At 52.0% G+C, this 21,842-nt stretch overlaps 1 protein-coding gene across 1 annotated transcript in view; it reads right to left on the bottom strand.

The window, feature by feature from the left end:
- Window positions 1-21,842, bottom strand: part of CDH23 (cadherin related 23) — a 216,835-nt gene that overhangs the window by 56,841 nt on the left and 138,152 nt on the right. Inside the window, exons 14-22 of the mRNA XM_087764332.1 lie at window positions 10,990-11,054; window positions 10,187-10,424; window positions 9,433-9,538; window positions 8,906-9,033; window positions 5,516-5,588; window positions 5,117-5,233; window positions 4,413-4,525; window positions 2,258-2,365; window positions 854-1,043 (exon numbers count right to left, since the gene is read on the bottom strand). Of these exons, the coding sequence (XP_087620458.1) occupies window positions 854-1,043; window positions 2,258-2,365; window positions 4,413-4,525; window positions 5,117-5,233; window positions 5,516-5,588; window positions 8,906-9,033; window positions 9,433-9,538; window positions 10,187-10,424; window positions 10,990-11,054 (1,138 nt within the window). The remainder of the gene's footprint in view (window positions 1-853; window positions 1,044-2,257; window positions 2,366-4,412; window positions 4,526-5,116; window positions 5,234-5,515; window positions 5,589-8,905; window positions 9,034-9,432; window positions 9,539-10,186; window positions 10,425-10,989; window positions 11,055-21,842) is intronic.

The raw sequence follows: 21,842 nt of genomic DNA, 5'->3' as shown, positions 1-21,842 counted from the left end.
CGTGCCTGCTGGCTCTTGGAAACCAGCTGGGTAATGGAAAATTATCTTCATCTCCCTCTCTCTATTTATTTTCCTAAAAAAGTTTCCCTAAGATACTATTTCCAGAGAAAAAGACATTTCACACGATCAGCTCTTTCCCCCCCCCCACCTGCTCAACTGACTTTCCTAGATACTGATGGAGCCGGCCTCCACGTGTGGGATCTCACCAGTCCTGCAACCCACGCAGGCTCAGCTCCGCAGGGAAACCCCGACCTGCCCAGCAGACCTTGCAGAGCAGCCCAGAAAAAGATTCCCCCATGTGCCTTGACACACTGCATCTTCTCAGCAGCATGCTACGAGCACCCGGCACTGCCCTCATCTCCCCGCCTGTGCTAAACATTCACGTCTTGGTGCTACAGCCCCTGTCACCTACACGCAGCCCGAGCATGGGTCTCCTGCAAAACAGACGTTTCACACGCAAGGTGCCTTTAGGTCTGTTTTTTAACTGCAAAATGCAAAGAATGGTGTCTTCTGCGATGGGAGTTTCTGCCTCCCAGGCTCATTGTCAGGGCTGCTGCAGAAACCACCGTGCTCACGTTTTGAGGGTTTCTGGTTTGTTTTAGCAGCAGGTTTTAGCCTCCTCTCATTTTTTTTTTAACGTCGAAAACATCTTTCGAACTTATGCTCAGAACAGGAAAAAAAAGAAACTTAATCATAAAGGAAAAACGAGGCTGAGAAAAGTTCAGCTTGACACGTGAAAACCATCAGGGAGGGAAAACGGAGGGCAACGCTTGCACAACCTGAGCCCCAACGATTTCTAGCTACAGTGGAGCAAGACAAACCACTGTGGCAAAGGGACCAAAGCGGGGCTTACAGTCGGTGACTGACACCACGATCCTCCGCATGAGCTGGGCCTCCTGGGCGTTGGGGTTCTCCCGGTCCAGCAGGACGCCGGTGGTGCGGATCTTGCCCGTGGTGCTGTTGAGGCTGTAGAACTTGTTGGGGGGTCGGATGCTGTACACCACCGTGCCATTCTCCCCCAGGTCCGGGTCGATGGCCACCACCTGCCACGGAGAAACAGCAAAAATTAAAGCAGAGAGATGGGAATTAACTCCCATAGTGCATTCCCATGTAGATTCACCAGTGTCTAACAATGGGGCTGAGCTCCCATGACAGGCTTCCCCATACCAGCAGCAGCAAGAAGTTCTCCTTCCTCCACACAGCTGTATATTTTCATGATACTTGCAGGGATTTTGTACCCTCGAGACCTCTATTGCAGTGTTAAATCTCGCCGATATTGGCCTGCAAGCCCAGAACGTAATGGCACAGCAAGAGAGACACGAGCACGCAGCAGTCAAATGGGCTTTTCTCTTTTTAAATAAAACCAGCTAGCAAGCAAGCACCCTCCAGAAAACCAAAATAAACAGGACAAAGAGGCTCACTGAGGAACTTGTGTTTGCCACATCAGAAATACTGGAAATAATTCACTGGTGGGTTCTCCTCCATGACAGTTATTTTGTGCTTTATTGTTTTCCCTGTGACATTTTTAATTACAGGGGACATTTACATTAAAAAAAAAAAACAACTTCATTACACTCGTAACTTCCCCGGCCCCCGCTGCTACTCCTGCAGCTGAATTTACATCGTATCGGTGACACAATAATTATTTTTCCAGCAACTAATTGGGATGTCAAAGGCAAGACGACTTCAAGCAGCGGCTGAGCAGCAGGGCTGGTGACGCATGGAAGAGAGAAAACCACCGTGCCAGACCTTTCTTCCCCCCCAACTCCTTTTCTTTCATAGCCTTCCCCTTTATATGATTTTGTGGATTCTCTTCACTTTTCCCTCATTTATTTTCCGTTTCGTGCCCGTCATTTTTCTCCTGGCATGATGGAGTATAAGCCTCCCTCTCTCCTTCTCTTTTATTTCACCAGAGGGACTTGAAAGACTGTAAATCAATGTCTTTCAGAGAGGTCCTTGAACGAGGTTGCAGGCAAGGCTAAGAAAAGGAGAGTTTGGCCAAAACCCACACAATTTGGGGAGAAAAAAAAAACATCCCAGCAGAGAGGAGAAACACACAGTGCAGGCAGCAGTGAGGAGGCTCAGGAGTAACCTTTTAAATGGACTTCTGCAAGATGGTGCTTGACTGGAGGTGACACCAGTTAGGAGGTGACACCAGTTCGGACATGTGAAGCCTTTCTCCAGCCAAGCAGGTGGCAACCTCACTGGGTGAAAGGAAGAGGATTTTAGCGCAACAGCTGCCTTCCCTCGCACATACCGTGGTGACGTCTGAGTTGGGGGGGGTCATTTCCACCAGGTTGATGAAGTATGGCTCATCCTTCCACGTGGGATAGTTGTCATTGATGTCCAGCAGTGTGATGTTCACCTGTGAGAGAGCAAGCAAGCAACACTGCATCAGGTGGTATTGGTTCCTGGGGCAGCACGGCATGTCCCCCTGGACGTACAGCAGCACCCAACGCACGTTCACCCTCTGGAGGGAAAACCTGCAGAAAAACAACCTCCTGCATCTTCACAGCCAAGGCTCCTTGACATATCTGATCTTGGTTTGGCTCACCTGTACTTATTACCTTGCAGTTAAAACAACCGCAGGGGCATGAGGTGTGTTTTCAAGTGGCTGCTTCACTGCAGGGGGGGCATGCAAATCGGTCACAGGAAAGGAAGGAAAAAACTGAGTGACTGGCAAAAAGCAAAAAAAAAAAAAACAAACAAAACCTAAACGAGAAATAGGGAGAGGGTACGGTAACAGCGTGGAAGGTGCAAAGACAAGAGAGCATGGGAGAGGATGGTGCCCTGAAGGGCTAGCTATATTCATTTTCAGCGTGAGAAACAGCACCTAAATGACAGTAGCGAGCCTGTGGGATGCATCTTGTTGTCTGTGAGTTTCTCACCTTCCCAGATCACCCGTTTCAATCCAGCCTGTGAGTCTATAAAGGTGCCTGAGGGAAGAGCTGCAGTTCAAGGGAAAGGGGGGCAGAGGGGCAGGAGGAAGCGATGAAGGTGTCTTGGTGGAGCTTCTCCTGGAGTCTTCTGTGCTCCCAAGTAATGGGATCCTGCCGCAGCACCAGGCTGAGCTGCTGGTGCCACCCCGTGGTAGAAGAGGCAAATCTGGACACCGCAGTCTCTGGGGATGTGTCCTGGGCACAAACCAAGGCATCGGGGTGGTCCCTGGGGAAGGCTGGTGACCCACCTCTACTCCAAGCACCCTAGGTGCTCATCCATCACCTGGAGACCTTGCAAAGCCCCTGAATGGACCCTTATTCCCAGATCAAAAGCGATTATAGGGAACAGCTTTAAGTCCCGGGTGTATATCCTTGCTAATGACAGCAAACAAACTTAATTGGCCACCCACTTCTCACCAAGTTTTAATATTCTATAACTTTTTGGGAGCCATAATGCATTTTCCCCCCCCAATTGCAATCTGTGTTGCAAAAACTTTGTTCTGCCTTTCAATAAAGCTATTAGGAGAACATCATCTCATCTGGAGCCCCAGAGGAGAACCCAGCATTCAACAGGCCATGCCGTTGCCCAGCCAAGGCCTTCCTGTGCCTCTGGGAGGCTCCATAGGGAGCTTCTAGCCTGCTACCTGGATCAGACACCTCCTGATGGCCCCCAACACTGGTGACAATTATTTTAGGGATCTCTTCAGCACAGCCACAATATTTCTCTGCATTGTGCTCTGTTTTGTGGGACATCTCTCCAGCAACCCAACCAAATGTCCCAGGAGCAAGAGCACCCAAATATTAAGAAATTTTCAAACCAATGTGGTGCCATGAGCAGTGAGAGATGGATCCTTGGCTTTCGACCTGCTGATATTTCCAAAGACTTTTACAAACCCTTTGCAAACAATGAGTCTCCCTGACATCTGCGAAGGGCAAGGCAAAGCAGTAGGCATCAATCTGCAGTACAATGGCCTGCACCTCCACCAGAGCCTTCTGAGGAGCCCAGGCATCACAAACAGGTTGGAAACCCTTGATCCAGGCAGTATGTGAATAGTCATCAGGAACAACTAAGCACACCTGCAGGCTCTCCAACTAAGCACTTTCTCAGGAGGCATGCACAAAGGGAGCTATGCTGCGGGTGGAGTAGGTACCATTACCGCCTTTGCATGGAGAGCTGGACATGCAAAGCACTGGAAGGCCAAGTGGCTCCTGAGTGAAAGGCTTGCCAGGAAAGGGAGCTGGACTTCAAGGTCTACACAGCCTGGACAGTCATTCTGTAAGGGTTGCGAGCAGTGGTGGGGGCAGCCCAGAGGGCAGACATCACCGTGTGCTCTTTACCCGTTCACACAACTAAAATTAAACACTGCTAGCATGGGGAACTGAAGCATCAGTGCCTGGGTAGCCATCCCCAATGCCAGCCCCAGTCAGGCACCAGTGGCGCGAGGAGATGAGAATCACTCTTCACACACTCACCATAGCAATGCCTGTCTTCTGGTGGTGGCCCACGCCTCCATCCACTGCCCGGACAATGAGGATGTATTCAGATTTGGCCTCCCGGTCCAGCAAAGATGTCGTCGTGATTTCTCCTGCAGCCACAAGAGATGAGAGGGATTAGAGATGTTTTATAGCAAATAGGGGCACCAGTGAAAAAAAGGGCCACTCAAAACCAGAGAGAGGATCCTTCCCAAATGGGTCCCTTCTTCTGATTCAGTTTCAAATAGATGGACCTTGGAAGGGTCAGCTTGTCAACAAGCTCCTGCAAACTTTGTGCTGTGTCTTCCCATGGGAGCCTGTTTAACAGCTGCCTGTGATCCCTCATGTTCATTCCTGCCCAGAATAAACCAAAAACAATGCCAGCAAGGGAAGGCGGGCAGCAGCTCCTTAGCTAACATAAGGCCTTGCAGCCAAAGCCTTTTCTCAGGCGTCACTCCCACCAGGAGCTGAGCTTCCACCGATGCCCCTGCCAAAGCTCTCATGGTGACTGAGCAAATGCTGGTGGCTGAAATCTGGTGAATCCCTTAAATGGTGCTTCTCCTAAGCAGGCTGCTCAGGGGAGAGGAGGGAAGGATGGGGGAAGGAGAGAAGATGAAAGAGGAAAAATGATAAGGAAAAAAATAGGGGGAAATTCAGGAGAGGGAACTGAAAGGAAAAGAGGGAAAGCACGTATGGAGGCTCACCTGAGCGGGCGTTGATCCGAAAATGCGAGGAGCCCTCCAGGGAGTAGATGATTGACTCCTGCCCGTACTCCCTGGACCGGTCCATGTCCGTGGCATTGAGAAACAGCACCGTGGCTCCTTGGGGCAAGCAGAAACAAGGGCTGGGATGGGCATTCGCAGCCCAGAATGGCTCTCCCTAGCTGCCCTGTCCTCCCACACCACTCCTGCAGGTCACCTGGCCAAGGGGTCGTCTTGTCTGCATGCACAGTGGGGCCAAGCCCCCAGACTGAACAGCTATGAAACTCTGCCAGGTCTCTGGCTTTTGCCTCCCCAAAAAGCCATCACCCACCCCATTCTGGCTGTAAGACCCCCCAGGGACCTTCTGCTAGCCTGGAGAAGGAGCAGGGCCATGTTCCATACCTGCCATGATGTCCTCCATGACAGTTATAACATAGGAGGGCTTGCTGAATGTGGGGGGGTTGTCGTTTTCATCCTGAAGCAAAGAGAAGATCGAGAGGCTGGTTGGGAAAAAGGCAAAAGGGTCAAATAGCTGCAAAAGTCTGGTATGGGGATGCTCCTGGCTGACTGCATCTCAAGACATGACCAGCTCAAGGCATCAGCGTGGGGAAAATGGCCTTAGGGGGAAGGCACCGGAGGTCTGAGTACAGTTTCACTGCAGAGGCAGCTGAGGTTAAGGTAAATTGATTGTCAGTGACTTTGCTGAGCCATACAGTGGCGACAATACCGACTATCTCATTATCCAGCATCCTGGGCAATATGCAACAGGTCTGAGGAACCGCTGCCATTTGCAGCCAAGCATCCTCTGAGCTGCTCCTCCCTCCACCACAAGCCCTGGGAAGACTCAGGCATCGCACAAAGCACAGCAGCATCTGCATAGACCTGCTCCTCCCTCTTGGAGTGGCACACAAATGGCTTAATGCTCTGCGTCACCCCAGCCATGATGCCACCAGGTGGACTGGACTGGCCAGGGGAGCTGCTGAGCTTTGGCTGCCTTTGTTTAAGTGAAGGAATGCCATGGGTGTTTGCAAAGAAAGCAGCTACAGCATTTTCAGTGGGGGAGCTGGTTTGCATGCCAATGCGTTCCCTCCAAGCCTGTCTCTGGCAGCAACTGCGGCCGGCCTGGTGAAACCAGGCAGGAGCAATTGCTTGAGACATCCCCCAAAACAGATTTCGGACCAGTTTAAAGCTCCCCCAGGAAGGCTTTAAACGCTATTTAAACAATGTTAAGAATCTGCCTTAAATGAACCAAACCCAACTGCCTATGGAGGGACGGATTGAGCCACCAGGACATTAAAACACCGTTATGGGCTTTGTCGTTTCCCTGGGGCTGCTCTGGAGATGTTTTCTACCTGGAGGCTGCTGATGGACCTGCAGGCTCAGCTGCTCCTGCTGCCAGCGAACTTGATATTTGAGGTAATTTCACGTGCAAACGTTGCCCATTGTACTGCAATTAAATTGCCATCCCTTGCTCTTGTTGCTGGAAGCAGGTGGTCTTTAATCAGCCTTTGCATCACTCAGCTTTCACCGCCTCTCCTCCGAGGGTAATGAGGAAATTGCCTGCTGCCTGGGGTGGCCTCCGCATGTCCCTCCTCCTCCTCCTCTTTCTCCTCAAAGAGCTGGGTTGGGGGCATCACTCCAGGGCAAACCCAGGAGTTCCGGGCAGGTTAAAGGCAAAGGCAAAGGAGAGACTGAACATCCACATGCTGCCTGCAGCCGGACCCAAGTGAGCTGTGCTCCAGTCCAGGCTGGGTGGACGCAAGCCAGAGCAGACGCTGCACCATTTCATTAGCGGTCCTGAGTTCATCAGGCTGTGCTCAGCACCGCCACGGCCCGGTAAGCTGGCTCCCGAGGAGGCAGGGGCTCGCTCCTGGCTGACTCTCCATCTGGCTGGAGCTGCCGTGCACCTGCCTGCAGAGCAGTGTGTGGCTTTTCGACTTGAGAAGGACATTTCCCACTTCGGCAATGTGAACTCCAAAGCTCCCTGCTGCAAATCTTCCCATGCGCCTCCTGCGGCACCCACAGCGATGCCAGACGGGACCCGGCACGCTTCCTCCGCTCCCACGAAAGAAGGTGTCCAGCTAAACCACCTCACTCATGATCCCACCTTGCTGACTTCCACAAAACCAGCTTCCCACGGTCCCCCGACCCTCAGCCTCAGACAGCCATCATAACATCTTCAGGGATGCTGATAACTGCAGACGCTCACACTAAGCACACAGCCCCCTTTCCTCCAGATACACGCACGCTCTCAGTCGCTGGCTCATCGCCCCAAACAGGGTGTCAGCGGCAGGGAGCGAGGCAGAAACTTATTAGCAGTGATATTTCCCCGGATCCTGGCGTGGCACGCACTATTAGTTCTGATTCGGCGGCTCCCTCTACAAAAGCGTATTGTCCCCTAATGGGAAATCTACAAGGCGAGTTTGACTTCTTTATTAAAAACCAACAACCAAAGGATGAAAAAAAATTACCTCCCTCCACACTTGCTCTCGTCCTGCTTTTTCACGGCTCTTGTTCCTCAAGTGCCGTTGTGAAATACTTCCTCCTCATTTTCTTCCTATTTTCTGGCTTCTTTTTTTTTTCTTTTCTGTTTCCAGTTGAGAGAAAATCCCTTTGGTTGAGAGTGGGAAAAGTGACAGCTACTTAAACCCCACCAGTGTACAGACTCAGACAGAAGGAGATGACCCACTGAAGTGTGGTCTTTAGAAAGAGATGTTTATGCTGTCTAAAGCACAGCATGGGAATGATGTATTTAACTACCACTAAACCCTCCGGCACTGCCTTATTCCCCCTCTCCCGAGCATGGGGAGGGAGCTGGAGGAGAGGCATGCTGATAGGACTTCATTTGCATCCTATGGCACCGTGGACTTCATCTTCTTTGCCTTCCCAGACTGACGCTGCTGCCAGCCTGGCTTAGATTCCATCACTGCAAGACTGACGGGTTATCAAGCAAACTGTCTCCATCGCTGATACCTCCCTCCAGACGTCCTTGAACCACAATGTGCCTCAAAGTGACAATCTGATCTAATTTTCCCGAGGAACGCTGTGATACTTTACCTCTCCCAGCAGCAACCCCTCCTCATGGGGGTTTGCACCTATGCGGGTGTGCGAGATGCACGATGAAGGCTGCAGCCCAGCCAGGACAGCTGGCATTCGGGAGATAAAGAAGCAACTGCCTGTGATTGATTCAGGGACCGATAATTTCCGACACCACAAGTGCTAATGCGCAGCCAAAGCTCTCTCCTCTGCATCCGAGCTGCAGCGAGCACCTCTGGCTACCGGCATGGAGAGCATCCCAGCCAGGAGTTCCCTGCGAGCTCAGAGGAGGGGTCACCGGGTGCTCAATGAACCTTCCCAGTTGAAAGCAAGGGCAGAGGGTAGATCTCCACCCTGTCCTCAGCTCTGCTCCTTGCCCCATGGTTAGCTGGGGGCCCTACCACGTTAATTCCAGCGGCTTCCCCGTCCATCATGCATGGCCGAGGAGAGGGAGGAGGTGCATAGGGTCAGGACAGCCCGCCTGTGCTTGTCCGTGGTGACACCCCCTCAGAGACACTCTCACTCGCCCTCTGTCACTCAGACCTTACCAAATGCCAAGGACAGCATTTCTTTAACCAATATGTATGACACATATGTACATGAGACATATATGACACATATATACATATGTAATTGCAATCCACATGTACACATCCACAGGGCAGAATAGTCTTGCTGGGTTATTGATGGATTAACAGCACCACTATGGAGCAATTGCAGGAAAACCACGACAGGATCATCGGGTGCCGTACTTACAAACACCTCGATGGTGATGGGGACGGTGCTGTTGAGCGGTGGATTGCCCGCATCCTTGGCCATCACAGTCAGGTAAATAACCCCGTTGGCCACCTGCTCGTAGTCGAGGGGATGGTTCACGCTGATCACTGAAAGGATGCAAAGCGGGGCGGTCAGGGGAGCATTCACACACCGAGCAGGATGGTGGGCAGCCTGGGGGGGTGGGTGGCCCATCCACACTGCATCCCCAGGGCCAACAGTGCCCGCTGGAGGTGGCAATGTCCCAAAAACACAAGCACTGGGCATTACTGAGCTCCTTGCACTGGCATAACCCAGAGTGAGCTGTACATCCACGGAAACATGGCTCCGCAGCAGCTTGGCTCAAGCCCTGCTGCAAAGGACTGCGTTGCAGGCAAGGTCAAGACAAGCAGAGGAGCTGCTGGAGCAGCTTCTTAAAGCTTGCTGACACGGCTGCTTGCAGGGATGTGAGCGCAGCCCAAGCTGCTACTGCTTGTCAGGGGCACTGTGGTCCCAGGACCAGCGCTTACCTCCGTACCCTTCTGACACCACGATGTCAAAGTAGTCGCGGAAGGCAGACGCCTGCACGATGCTGTATGTGATCTGGTTGTTTGGAGGGGAGTCCTCATCAGATGCCTAGGGCATGAGTAGAGGCAATAAATAAACACAGGAGCAGTGCCGGTGATGTGCAACAGGAGAGAGCCAAGGAGATGGGAGGTGCAGACTGTGCCCAAGGAGAGTGCAAAAGCGATGCTCCCGAGGGGGTTTGTAAACCAGCCTCTCCTCCCATCCTGCCTCCCAGGAAGGACTTGCCGGGTCCCCGTCTCCCGCCTCCCCACGGCACTCACCCAGCCTGGCCCCATGGAGGGAAGGTTGTGCTCTCACATCACAGCAAAGTTTATTCTTGTGCTGAAGAAGCAGTCTTCCTTACCTGCCTTCCCTCCACAGCAGAGGCTTACAGCTCCATCAACAACAAACCCAGCACCTTCCCCTTGGTGCCTGCTGACTTTACTGAGCAGAGCAAGGCAACATAGAGGCAGCGCATGTGCCCTGGAAGAAGCCCCAGGTCCTGGGGATGCCGTATAGGCACAGGACTTATAGGAGAAGAGGAGGAGGGAGGCAGCCCACAGCTGTAGCACTGCACACAGTTGTGCTTTGCAGTAAAGCACAAAGCATTTTTTAGGAGGGATGCAGGAGGAACAGCAGCAGGGGTGGATGGAGACCTAACCCGCACCCATCTCCGCACCGCGCATCCCGAGTGGAGGAGCTACTCCGGTCTCTCACCCGGAGCCGGACCACCTGGGTGATGGAGGGCTCGTTCTCCCGCAGGGCCCCCAGGTATGCCTCCTTCTGGAAGGTGGGGACGTTGTCGTTGACGTCGAGGACATTGATCCTGACGCGCCCCGTCGTCTCCTCCCCACCGCCATCCCGGGCAATCACGGTCAGGGTGTAGCGCTGTGTGGTCTCGAAGTCCAGCCGAGCCATCAGGAGGATAATGCCCGTGTCCTTGTCCAGCGAGAAACTGAGGGGACAGGAGAAGAGGGGGAAAGCCCTGGTGACCACATGCTGGAGATGGAGAGATGGGGTGGCAGCAGCCTGACAGCTAGCACTGCAGTGGGTGAAGTTCATGGCTTTCTTCTGAGGGATATTTGGTCCCAGAGTATCTTCAAGAGCTCGGTGCAGGTGGTGGGGCAGAAACCCTCAGTGCTACTCTACAGGCAGACAAAGTGGGCTCAGAGGCCCCCAGATCCCTTCTGCTGGGCAGCCCACATGCCTTTCCCAGCTGCCCACCACGAGCGGGTCGCACGCAGTGCTCCAGGGCCAAAAACTCACTGGCAAATGCATTTATCGGTCCCAAGCAACACTGGTGCCTGTAGGTCCCCATTTCTCAAAGAGATTAAATGTGCTGAGCATCAGGCATGTGCTGAAGTTAACTCACCCCTTTGGGAGACAACATAGTGGGGTTTTCATAGGGTATCTTGCAGGTAGGACATAATGAATGCCCTTAATTGCCATATGACTTCTTAGCAAGTTTAGAAGAGGATTTCAAAGAGTCAAAGTCATGTGGGTGGTTCAGTCACACTTACCGGTCTGGGTCATCGCTGAAAAAATAACTGACTTTCCCATATGTGCCCACATCATTGTCAGTTGCCTGAAAAAATAAAAGATAATTAATAAATGAAGGTTTTTATGGGAACGTGGCTTTACACACACTGGTGAATTCATTATATCCTCTTTACCTCCTTCTGCCCAGGTGCCAGTGGGCTAGCACCAGCACAGACCTTCTCTGCTGCCATTTATCACCTGAAAGATGTGGGGCTGGAGCTGCCTGTGCTCACCTGGGTTATCCAGCGCATCCCTGACTTGCAGCCTGCTCCAGATCACAGCCCTCCATCAACATCTCTCAACATCACTCCCAAAACCTTTGGCAGTGGGAAATTTTATGCCTACTTACTTTCCCTGACACACTAAGCTAATCTGGGAAGCGCACATGAAATAAAGGTCTCCATGGACAATTCTTGCAGACCACCCATCCTGGCCCTGTGAAGCCAAAGAGCTGGGACCTCGCATCCACAGCTCTCACCTGCACATTCAGGGCTGGCAGCGTGCCTGGGACTGTGGGGAGAGAGAAAAAAAACTATCCCGCTTCAAAACTCCCCCCCAGGATAAAACACAGACCAGGAAAAGTGCAGAAAGGGATTTAGACCTTGCTTTCCATGAGCAGCTCCCGCCAGCCAGCCCTTCTGGGGGTGCAATCTGCTGCAGCCCTGCCAATGGAATGATGCCTCTTGGGATGTTGCGGCATGGGTGTGCAGTGCCGGCTCTCAGCCAAGCTACTGCCAGCGGCAGGACTGGATGCACGTACACTGCTGCCAGCTGCTGAAGCTGGAGCAGGCTGGTCACGGCTAAGCAACCAGCACCTTCTGGGGAAGGTGTGCGAAACTCAGTGTGTCAGCTCTGGATGAGCAAGGCAAGATTTATGTAAGTTTTAAAGTCTTTTCTCTAATGAATATATAAAATATGCATGAGCAGCAGCAGGAAAAAGGATCAGAAAATTTTATTTTTAGGTGAGGAAAGTAGAATACAAGCCCCAAAATATCCTTTTTCTCCCCCAGTATATTTTCTAAATTGAGTCCTGTCTGGATTACTTAGACACCAACAGGTCTGTGAAAAAGCAGGGTCAAAGACACATTTTATGTCCAGATACCAGCAAAAGGCTGTATTTTAGGACTGGCATGGAACATAACCCGTTCCTGAAACCTTCTTGATTTATTGATGGCCTTGATTACCCTTGACAGCAGACTAGGAGCTTGAGCACATCAAACAGCTTTACCCCTGTGCGCCGCTTACCTGCCACTCCACAGGGTGGCAGAGGGGCAAAGGCATGAAAACTAGCCTGAATTAATTCATTTTTTTCCCCTCAAACACTTACCCAGCTCAGGTGGTAAATTCCTGCTGCTTTATTCCAGCTGAAGGGTACGCTGGTGGAGCCAACCTTTCCAACCTACTGATTTTCCCGATTTTCCTCTCCACTGCTAAGACACGATTTACTTTTCACGCGCGTTGCAATTACATTCAGCAAAATGGAACAAACCTGCCAAAATCTGCCCAGAGAGATGCCCATTGCACGAGTGGCACCTGCTCCTGGAGGGCCAAGCCCCCTCTGGGGTGCATTTTGCTCCTTAGAGGACACCAGGGAGGACATCTATGAAGATGCTCCATCCCAGACAGAGCCTGGCTGCTTTTCCAAATGGAAACACCTGGGAAGGAAGGGGTTTAATCTACCGTCTGCCCACTCCAGCTTTCCTCAGCCAATTAATAATGGTATTAGTCCCCCATCCTAACACCGACCACCAGCCCAGGTGGCTGCAAATCGCAGTGGCAACAAGGGCCCTGGGTCCTCTCTCCCCAAAACCCTCGAGTGCTTTGAGCATCCTCAGCATCACCTGGTATGAGCTGGCCCTTGACCTCCCAGCCAGGATTTTTCCCAGCCCTTACTTCTGTGCCCACAACCTCTGTGAACCCCGAGGTTCCATTAATCCCTAAGTGGCTGGTGCAAGAGCAGAGCCCAGAAAGGCATTTTCCATGCACCTGGATTGGCTGGTGATGAGATAATGATTTACAGGGGGCCTGACAGTGCCACAAAGCACGGGCAAAACTAATTCCCTTCATTTGGCCCCATACAATTGCACTTGTAAGTGCTTATTGCGGTGACAGACAACACTGGGAAAGTGTAATTTTCTTCTGCCGGGGAAAAAAAATATAGGGAAGGAGGAAGGTTAAAAGAAGGTTAGCATAGAGCCGCTCGGCGTGGGAGGCTGTGGGGTCCTGGGGAGCTGAGGCAGGAGGGTGGGCTGGACCCCAAGCTGCAGTGATGCCAGGCCAGCCAAAACTGCCAGCAAGGCAAAGCGATCTGGTCACAAGGAGCCAGGAGGCTGGGCAGCCTAACTCTGCCCCGTATACCACCTCACCAACCAGGCTAATTAATTACCCTGATTTACACCAGGGGAGGTGGAAGGTGATGCCTGCTTGATAGCTTTCCTGGCAACTGAACATCATGGACATAATGCAGGGTAATGGTGCAGGTTACTTGAGCGTGACAGGGAATATGCAAAAAGCAAAACCATGCACGCTCAGCATATTTAATTTTGGATCTACATTTGTTTCTGCATTACCAAACGTTTTCCCTCTAAGGGTAAAAAAGATGTTCAGATGCTCGAGCCCCCTGGGGAGGTGACACGCACCCCCTTTGCAAAGCAATCCCAAGGGCTCCCAGGGAGCGCACGCAACCCGCGTGCAGAATACCCCAAATCCCACCGAGCTGATGGCTTTGCAGGGCCTTTCACAATCCCTGGGTGCCAGCTGTTTTCCCGCGACTGGCCCCCCTCGCTGACTGGTCCCCTCCCCAGCATGCACGCATCCATCTCTGCAGCCGGGGGAGGAAAGGCATCTGGCTGGAAGTTTCCCGGGGTTCCACCTGGAGAAGCAATCAAATGGCTTTTACGACTGCTACTCTCCTGCCCAGAATATTAAAGCGGGATTTGCCCACTGGAGCCTGAAAAGGGCAGGATGAAAACGCAAGTCCACATCTGTACTTTTACGAGCTGTCACCAGCACAGACCATTTCTAAAAAACCATATTTACACAGCTAAACTGGGAGAGTGGCAAGAAGAGGAAGCCTGAATAACCCAAAGGATTAATTTACTGAGCTGCAGCATGGCATGGGCACCCGGCACGTGAATCACAGGCACACACAAACACCCGCGGCCGAGCCCTCCATCCGTCTCCATCCCCAAGCACAAATATTTTGGGTGTCTCCCTTTTGTCCCACCAAGGGCCATCGCATCCATCCTTCCCCACCGACTTGAGGGCTGGCAGAGCCAGAGACAAAAACGAGGAGCCGGCAAGCAGTTCTGCTCTTGTGGGCAAATCTGCAGGAAAGGGCATGTCATCCAATTTGTTCAGGAAACAATAGCAATGTTTGACATGTCATCAGGATTGATGAAGCAGAAATTTACATGGGAGAATTCAGTTTTAAACAGCTCCACGGAGCTTCGCCGGTAATGGTTTCGACATTCATCATCTGCCGAGCCCCACTCAACGACTCCTTAAACTGCCCGAGATTAACTCTACTCACAGCAGCTTCAGGGAGCACGGCAGGAGGAGCGTGGAAGAGCTTAAAGAGCCAAGAAGAGCCTTTCAGGGCAGCGCAGATTCCCTGCAGAGCCCCTGGGATGGCAGTCATCCCCCCAAACCTGCTGGGCAGGGATGAGCCGCTGGAGGTTGGTTGCAGGGGGGGAGCAAAGCGCATTGGAAGGATGATTCGTTGCTGCCTGGATGAGACGGGCTCTCACGTCCCGCCTGCCTGAAGATGGCTCTGTCGGCACCAAGGGAGCCAAATCCTTCCCACCTTTCCATCTGCGCAGGGCTGCCGGAGCGGGTCCCAGCTCGGTTTGTTCTAGTTCGTCCTCTTTGTTTTCCCTCCCTTACCTCGCATGCAGAAACCAGGAAATAAAAATTGATGGGGAGCAAATTGCTTTGGCCAGAAGCTCTCTGCTTAAAAGAGTCGTAGCAGGAAAGCAATTACCGAATGTCAAAAAGCTGTCAGGGTACTGGAGTGACCGGGCGTGAGTCTTGTCCCACTGCTGCCTGCCTGCCTTCTCCCCTGGCCCTGCCGGGTGGGCAGCAGGGAGACCAAGGCACCGCCATGCCAGCGAGACACCTGGGGCTTGGGCCATGGAAGAAAGCAAATGGAAGGAGGATTCCCATCTGCTTCCTACTTTTTTCCGGTTTTCCAGGAAAATGAGGCAGATGCGGTTGCTCCTTGGGGTTGACTGGGCAGCCATGGGCTGCTCAGACCGTGGTACGAGCAACCCAGGGTGTGGAGCCATGCCCTGTCATCATACCGATTTTTGGAGCACCTAAACCTGCATGTGTTAAACAGCAAGCATCCCTTCTTAAATGCAACCTATTGCAATCTTCAGATCCTGGGGAATAACAGCTAACCTCTGGTATCCCCCAGACTGGGATTTGATTTGTGATTTGGGGAGAGAAATGTGAAGGGCCAAGAGCTTACATGAGAAGCAATTGCCAGGCTGCAAAACTGGATCAAGAAAACCAATGGAAAACCTACTTAAAGTCATTACGCCCTTCCCAGACAGAAAACAGCTTCTTCGCCGGCATTGCCTGCCTCGACTGTGCTCTTTCCCAGGCCTTTGAAGAGTGGCTGCCTGGTGGGAGGTAGCAATCAGGTGCGAGCGGAGCCGGCAGCGGGCTGGCATTGCCGCACTGGAGCCCAGCGGTGTGGTTAGCTGGGAAGGAGGGAGGCAGGAGCATGGAACCAGGGCGATGCCAGGGTACCGCTGCCACTGCCTTCCCCAGCAGCTCCGGACCACGGGGTCTGCACCGAGCCTGGAGCTCAATCGCCTCTAATGACTCCAGAGGGCTGCGCTGAGCCTGGCTGGGGGGGAAAAAATAGCCAATCAACCCCCCTGGGAATTGCAGAGCTTTTCCCCACCTCTTCTGCCAGCCACTGGAGAAAACTACAGCCTCCTTGATTGTGTTTTATAACAGCGTTCCCTGCAACATCAGCTCCTTGCGAATGAGGTTAACACTTGCCTGGGCAGCCTTGATTTAGTGGGGAGTAATTTACTGTAGCCAGGCTGTTGCAATGGCTGGAAACTGGGGTTTAAAACGCAAGCTGACAGAAGACAGCCCTCGAGCAAGAGAAGCAGGCATCTCGAGCGCAGGTTTGCATCACGCAAGGTGACACCAAGACCATTTAGACGCCCGCCTCGGCGGGTTTTACTGGAGCTGGGCACAAGTACTCCGCTAATGAACCATATTGATTTCATATTCTCCTGTTGTCCACCTAAATGGCAAGCGGCACATCCGATAGATTAAATAACCACACAATTGCCTGGCTTGACATCTCAATCACTTTGCTGTTGGGTCTCTAATGAATTTTACAGCCCAGCAAAACGGAAGAAATTAAGGTCAAAGTCCAGTGGAAGAAATATAAATCCCCAATGAGCTCTGAAGTATTTGCAAGAGCTCCTGGAAGCCAGTCATGCCTCCTACCATCTGCAACTGCATTTCATCCAGGTGACAAGCATCATCTGGGGCACAGCAAGGAGAGGGGGGACAAAAGCAAAGGAGGAGGGAAGAGCCAAACCAGTCCTTGCTTGGAGATGGACATAAACATGTTAAAATCCGGCCTGGAGAAAGGGAATGGCAAAGCCCAACCTTTGTCCGGCAGGAACGAAGATAATTCACCCTGAAACTGGATGCAGCCTATGGTTGCTCCAAGTGTGAAGCAATCCCAGTTGGAGAGCAGACTTTTTAGTTTATCAGCAAGGAGCAGCAAGCCCAAAACACATCTCTGCCAGGCAGAGGCATTCCCAGAGAGAGCAACAGGGATGCTCCTTATTCAGCCCAAGGGAAATCGTGGTTCAGAAGCCATAGGCTGAGCTCTAGGAAGACAACATCCTTGCTCCCCAGGAGCTGGAAACTACACCCAAGTCTCAATCAGACAGCACGCAGCCACTTCTCAAGGGTGTTTTAGGGGATGGAGAGCCTTAACTTTACTTCTGTGACTGGAGACACCAAAAGAGGTTTGGTTACAGGACACAGCAGCCAGCCATGGGAAGATCAAGCAGAGACTACAGCCCGAGGCAGAAGTGGCCTCTGGATGGTGCAACGGATCTCAGGAGGTTGATTTACACATCTCACGGCTCCCAAATGCCCAGTTTAGGTAAATTAGCCTCCCCTCAACACCTCAACAGCAGCTCGTCAGCAGCATGAGGGGCTGCACAAGGTCATCTGTCCACGGGGTGACACTGCCTCTGTTGCAGCATTGCTTCAGCTAACAGCACCCGCTGGGTGCTGATTCGCATGGGAGCTCTTTGCTCGAGGCAACAGAGCCCCGGCTGCTTTGGGAGAGACATGGGTGCTAGGGGCAAGGGGGAAGCCAGGTTGGAAAGCAGATTAAAATCCTAGGAGCAATGGCTGTGTTGGAACGTTGCAGGTGGGAAAGCACAATAGAGTTGCCCTTGCTCAGAGGTGCCGAGTCTGGGAGAGGACGTATCGAGGTGAAGATGGCGATTGCACTAAGGGGACTGCTAAGAAGGATGTGTGAAGCCGGGGTGTTCACACGGCAGCAAGCATCACCTTGAGAAAAATTCTCCCTTCATCTCCCGGCCACCTCCCAAATCAGCAACCAAAGTCAGCAGCAAGGGAAAACCACCCAACCTCGTCTCCTATTGGGAACACTGGGAAGGGTGGGGGGAATCCTGCTGCCCGGCTTGTGCTTTGCAGGATGCAATTTGGACAGAGGCAGGTCTGCATTTGTGCCGTGTTTTTCTTTCCCATTTCATGGGCTGGATTAGCTTTTTTTTGGTGTGGGGGGGACACACACTGTGATTTTGTTTTGTTTTTCCCACCTCTCTGCTTTAGCTGTGCATTTATCCTGACAGCTCCATCAGGACAGGGAGCGGCTGCAGAAGCTGCAATAAGTGTCTCTCTCCTCAGTGCTTGGGCTGTCATGATTCCTATTCCACCCCATTTCGGTCTTACAGATTGATATTTAGATTAAAGAGATAAACACAGCCAAAGAGCACTGGGCCCTGACAGAAAGACGAGGACTTCAGATCCGTCAATCACGCTGCTACCTGGTAACTCCCTCCTCCCCTTCCCTTTATTTACAGAGCTGGATTGCTAAGAATATTTAACAGGAACAAGGACTGCAAGTGTATTTTTATTTTTTTTTTAAAAACAAGAAGCACGCAGGAAGATGACAAGCCATTCATGTTTAACTTTCCAGGCAATTTGGATTCGTCTGCTTTGATTATTTAACTATTTACTGTTTCATGTATTTGCAGTTTTCCTCTCCTCTTGCAGATAAAGGATTCAATTTTCTTTTAAGCGGTGGGGAAATTGAAAGAGATTTTGTTCTGTTTAAGCACAGCTGGAGTCGGAGCACTTGGGAGGGGGACGTATTGAGATCAAGAAAGATGCTAATGGGGAGGGTGAGCTGTGCAGACCAGGGGAGGGGAGAAGGGCTGGAAGGAGGGACAAAGTCCAGGCTTGGCGGACATCAGAAATTAGCCCTCCCTCTGCCACCTCCCTTCCAAGGGCAAGCCTTGCCCTGGCTCTCACCTGGCCCTAGTAAAACCCCTTTATTGCCATGCCCAGGCCAAAGCCTTCCCAGCAAGGATGCACACCCTGTTATCGCTGCCCCAAAATGATTCCACATCCTACCTCCCTCCAGCCTGCAGCGGGGAGTCCTCCTCCTGAGCCCGTCCTCTGCAACGCCCAGCTCTCCCTGGATCTTCGGCTGGCAGTCCCCCATTCCTACCTCCCCGGTGTTTACCCTCTCCAGCAAGGGCTTTCGGGTACATTTTCCATTCACTTCAAGCAGAAAGAAAGGATGGAGGCTGACCTGGAAGTCCTCTTCTCCCACTGTTTGACCATCCTGTGGTCCCCAAACCTATGTGGGAAGGCAGAGCAGGCGCAAGCTATCCCTAACACATGTGCAGAAGGTGACTCCCTGCAGAGCAGGACACAAAGAAGCAGGCTGCACAGGGACCTTCAATCCCCTGACCAAAATTTAGTGTCAGTCAACTGGAAAAGGCTGAGAAGCCCTATGCTACCCCGATCACAGTAGGGGGAAATGCTGTCCTGCTGACCACCGATGCCCCGTGAGATGATGAGCTGCACCACTCTCTGGTTCTAATGCTGGGAGAGCACCCCAGGTGCCACAGATGGGGCAGGCGATGGTTTATCTCCCACCTGATTCCCCACAGGAGCTGAAAGCATGCTCATCCCTGGAAGCCTTTTCACCCATCCATTGATTTGCGAAGTATTTCCCCACCTTCCTCCCTGCTCTGACTGGCTATGTTCCTTACTCTATGCAACCTTCCCAAAATCAGGAGTGCTGTAGGCTTTATCTCAAGGCTGGTCCACACAGTCACCACCACCACGTGAAAGAGAAACACAGCTTGGGGTGAGCCTCTTGGCACAGCACCTCACCCACCAGCAGCTCAAAGCTACAGCCAGCTCCTCCACTCAGCCTCTACAACTACTACATCCTGAACTATTTCTGCCCCCTGCGTTTGCTTTTTCCTCCAAGAAAAAGGAGAACGAAAAGCTTTGGAGATCATTAAGAAACAAAAGACAGTGGCAGCTATGCAGACGTTAGGGGATGGTGGGTGCCCTTGGCCAAAGGGATGGAGGGATGCAGGGTGGGGTGAGACCTGAAGGCTGCACAGGCAACTGGAAGAAACCCCCCAGGTTTACAAGCAAAGCTGCATCCCACCCACATTGGCCATGTGCACTTGGGAGTCAGACAAACCCAGAGGGGTGCAACCCTCCTGGGCACCCCAAAGCCGCCCTGGGACCGCTGCAAAACTCCGGGCCAGGATGCGGGAGCCCACGGACTGTGGAGCGCCGTGCCCCTGCCAAACTCGCACCAGCGGCAGACTGACGGCTGATTGAGAAAGTGATTTGCATTTTAAATAGGTGCTTATTGATGTCTGCAACTCTCCTTCCCAGGGTGGGAAAACTACATTATTACTTTCTTGTTGACTGGCGTTTACAGCTGGCTGGAAAGAAGGGGAAAGAAAATCAGGCCGGGATCGATTTTCCCATCCCCGATGTGAGGCCAAAGAGAGATCGAAGAAGCAGAAGAAAACTGACAGCTGGGTGGTAGAGGAGAGAAACTTTGCCAACCAAATTAAAGGTTGCCTTAATGAGGAGAGTAATGGAAGGTTAATTAGCACATTTACTTCATTAGGCTCTTACTAAGAAGGCTTCTCCCGAGGAAGCGCAGTGGCAGAGAAGGGGAAGACGAGACTTCAGGAGAAGGGATGTATCGGGAATGATGATCAGGGAGGGGACAACCCACGGAGGGTAGCAGAAAGGGACTACTCAGGAATGTGAACCAGAATATGTATATAAAAAAGAACATATAGATACATACAAAAATATAAAAATGAAATAATATGTAGGCTAATGCATTCTGCAAAAAGACAGAGGGACCTTCTCTTTCCCCCTCTCAAATTAATCTGAAAATTATAATCTGAAACTCTGAAAAACAAAGGGAAAGCGGTGTTTTTTTAAAGCACAAGACTTTCTTACAGATTCAGATTATCGAGCCCCGAGGGAACACAAAGCTTATTTTACCCGCCTTGCTGCATACCACAAGCTACAGAAAATCATTCCCACGCTGAAATCGATGCCTCATGGTTGAATTGGGCACTGTAGTTCATAGTCTGAGGTCTGTGGACTGCTGGAGATGCTCAGACTATTCCTGAGGGTCTGCAAAAGATAACTCTGGAAAGCACACCGGCAGCCTTGTGCTCCCCTGCCTGAAAATGTTGAGGGGGGAAACATTTCACAGCTCTGAAAAGTCTCTGCATCCCCTTCTGACTTCTTGAGGGAGGTTATCATGGGGAGAAACCCAGCACCATCCCAGACCGGAGGTATTTCTGGGTAAGAAGGACATCAAGGCAAGGCAAAGAGCATAACCTGGCAAGGGTGTGGGAGGATAATGCCCCAAGGAGAAGGCAGTCATTAACTCAGAAAGGATTTGGGACAAATCTTTGCACAATCATCCCATTGATGTTATTTTTAAAGTGCGGCTGGCCTGAGAGTAGTGCCTGAATGGGCAGCTGGCCTGTCTGACCTGGCCTGAGTAAGGAAGAGCATCAGGAATCGCAGGGATTAATGCCTCTGCATTGTGTGGGGGTTGAAGGTGGGCAGCTGGGTAATGCACTCCCTGGCAACCCCTCTGAGTCTCCCCCTCTTCATCCCAGCCATTTGCCAGGGAGTGTGGGCTGGGAGGGGGCCACCAGCAGCCCCCCCCGCTTGCTCCTGCTTGCCAGCCGGCTGACAGAGCCCACAGCGACTGTTCCCAGCCTGCACAGCCAAGCCAGACTGGGGCAAATAAAGCAGAGAAGAGGGATCACGGAGCTAGGATTACTTTCCACACTTCCCTGGAGAACCTTTTTTCTCCAGACCCTTCAAGGCAAATCACATGCATTGTTGTGTTAAAAACAAGTTACTCTTGGTTTGTTTGGGCTTTAATGATTTTGGTTATCGGAGCTTTTCAGGAGGACTTTGCTGTGCAGATCTGTAGCCTACGAGGAGCTTAAGGAGACCTCCTGCCGGGTCGTCTTAGGCCCCTTCCTCATTCCTCCAGGTTTAGCAAATACATCAGCAACGGAGAGCAAGGCGTGTACCTATGCCACCATGCAGGTCCCTGGCTTTTGGGAAGCCGGCACCATGATGACTTCAGGTTATAGCAGCTGCTGTCAAAGCAGCAGTGTCCAAAGGCACTTTTGGAGGGGCACTGTGCTCTCTGCTCCACCCATCACAGCACTCAGACCCTGTAGCCTTGCAAGGCGGCAGGACCCGAGCATGCCATAGGCTCAGTCTGACA

The sequence above is a fragment of the Nipponia nippon genome, unplaced genomic scaffold, assembly GCF_047370975.1.
Source record: "Nipponia nippon isolate SJK-2023a ecotype South Korea unplaced genomic scaffold, ASM4737097v1 scaffold_3, whole genome shotgun sequence".
Lineage (NCBI taxonomy): Eukaryota > Metazoa > Chordata > Aves > Pelecaniformes > Threskiornithidae > Nipponia > Nipponia nippon.
This window is presented reverse-complemented; position numbering and strand designations above follow the sequence as displayed.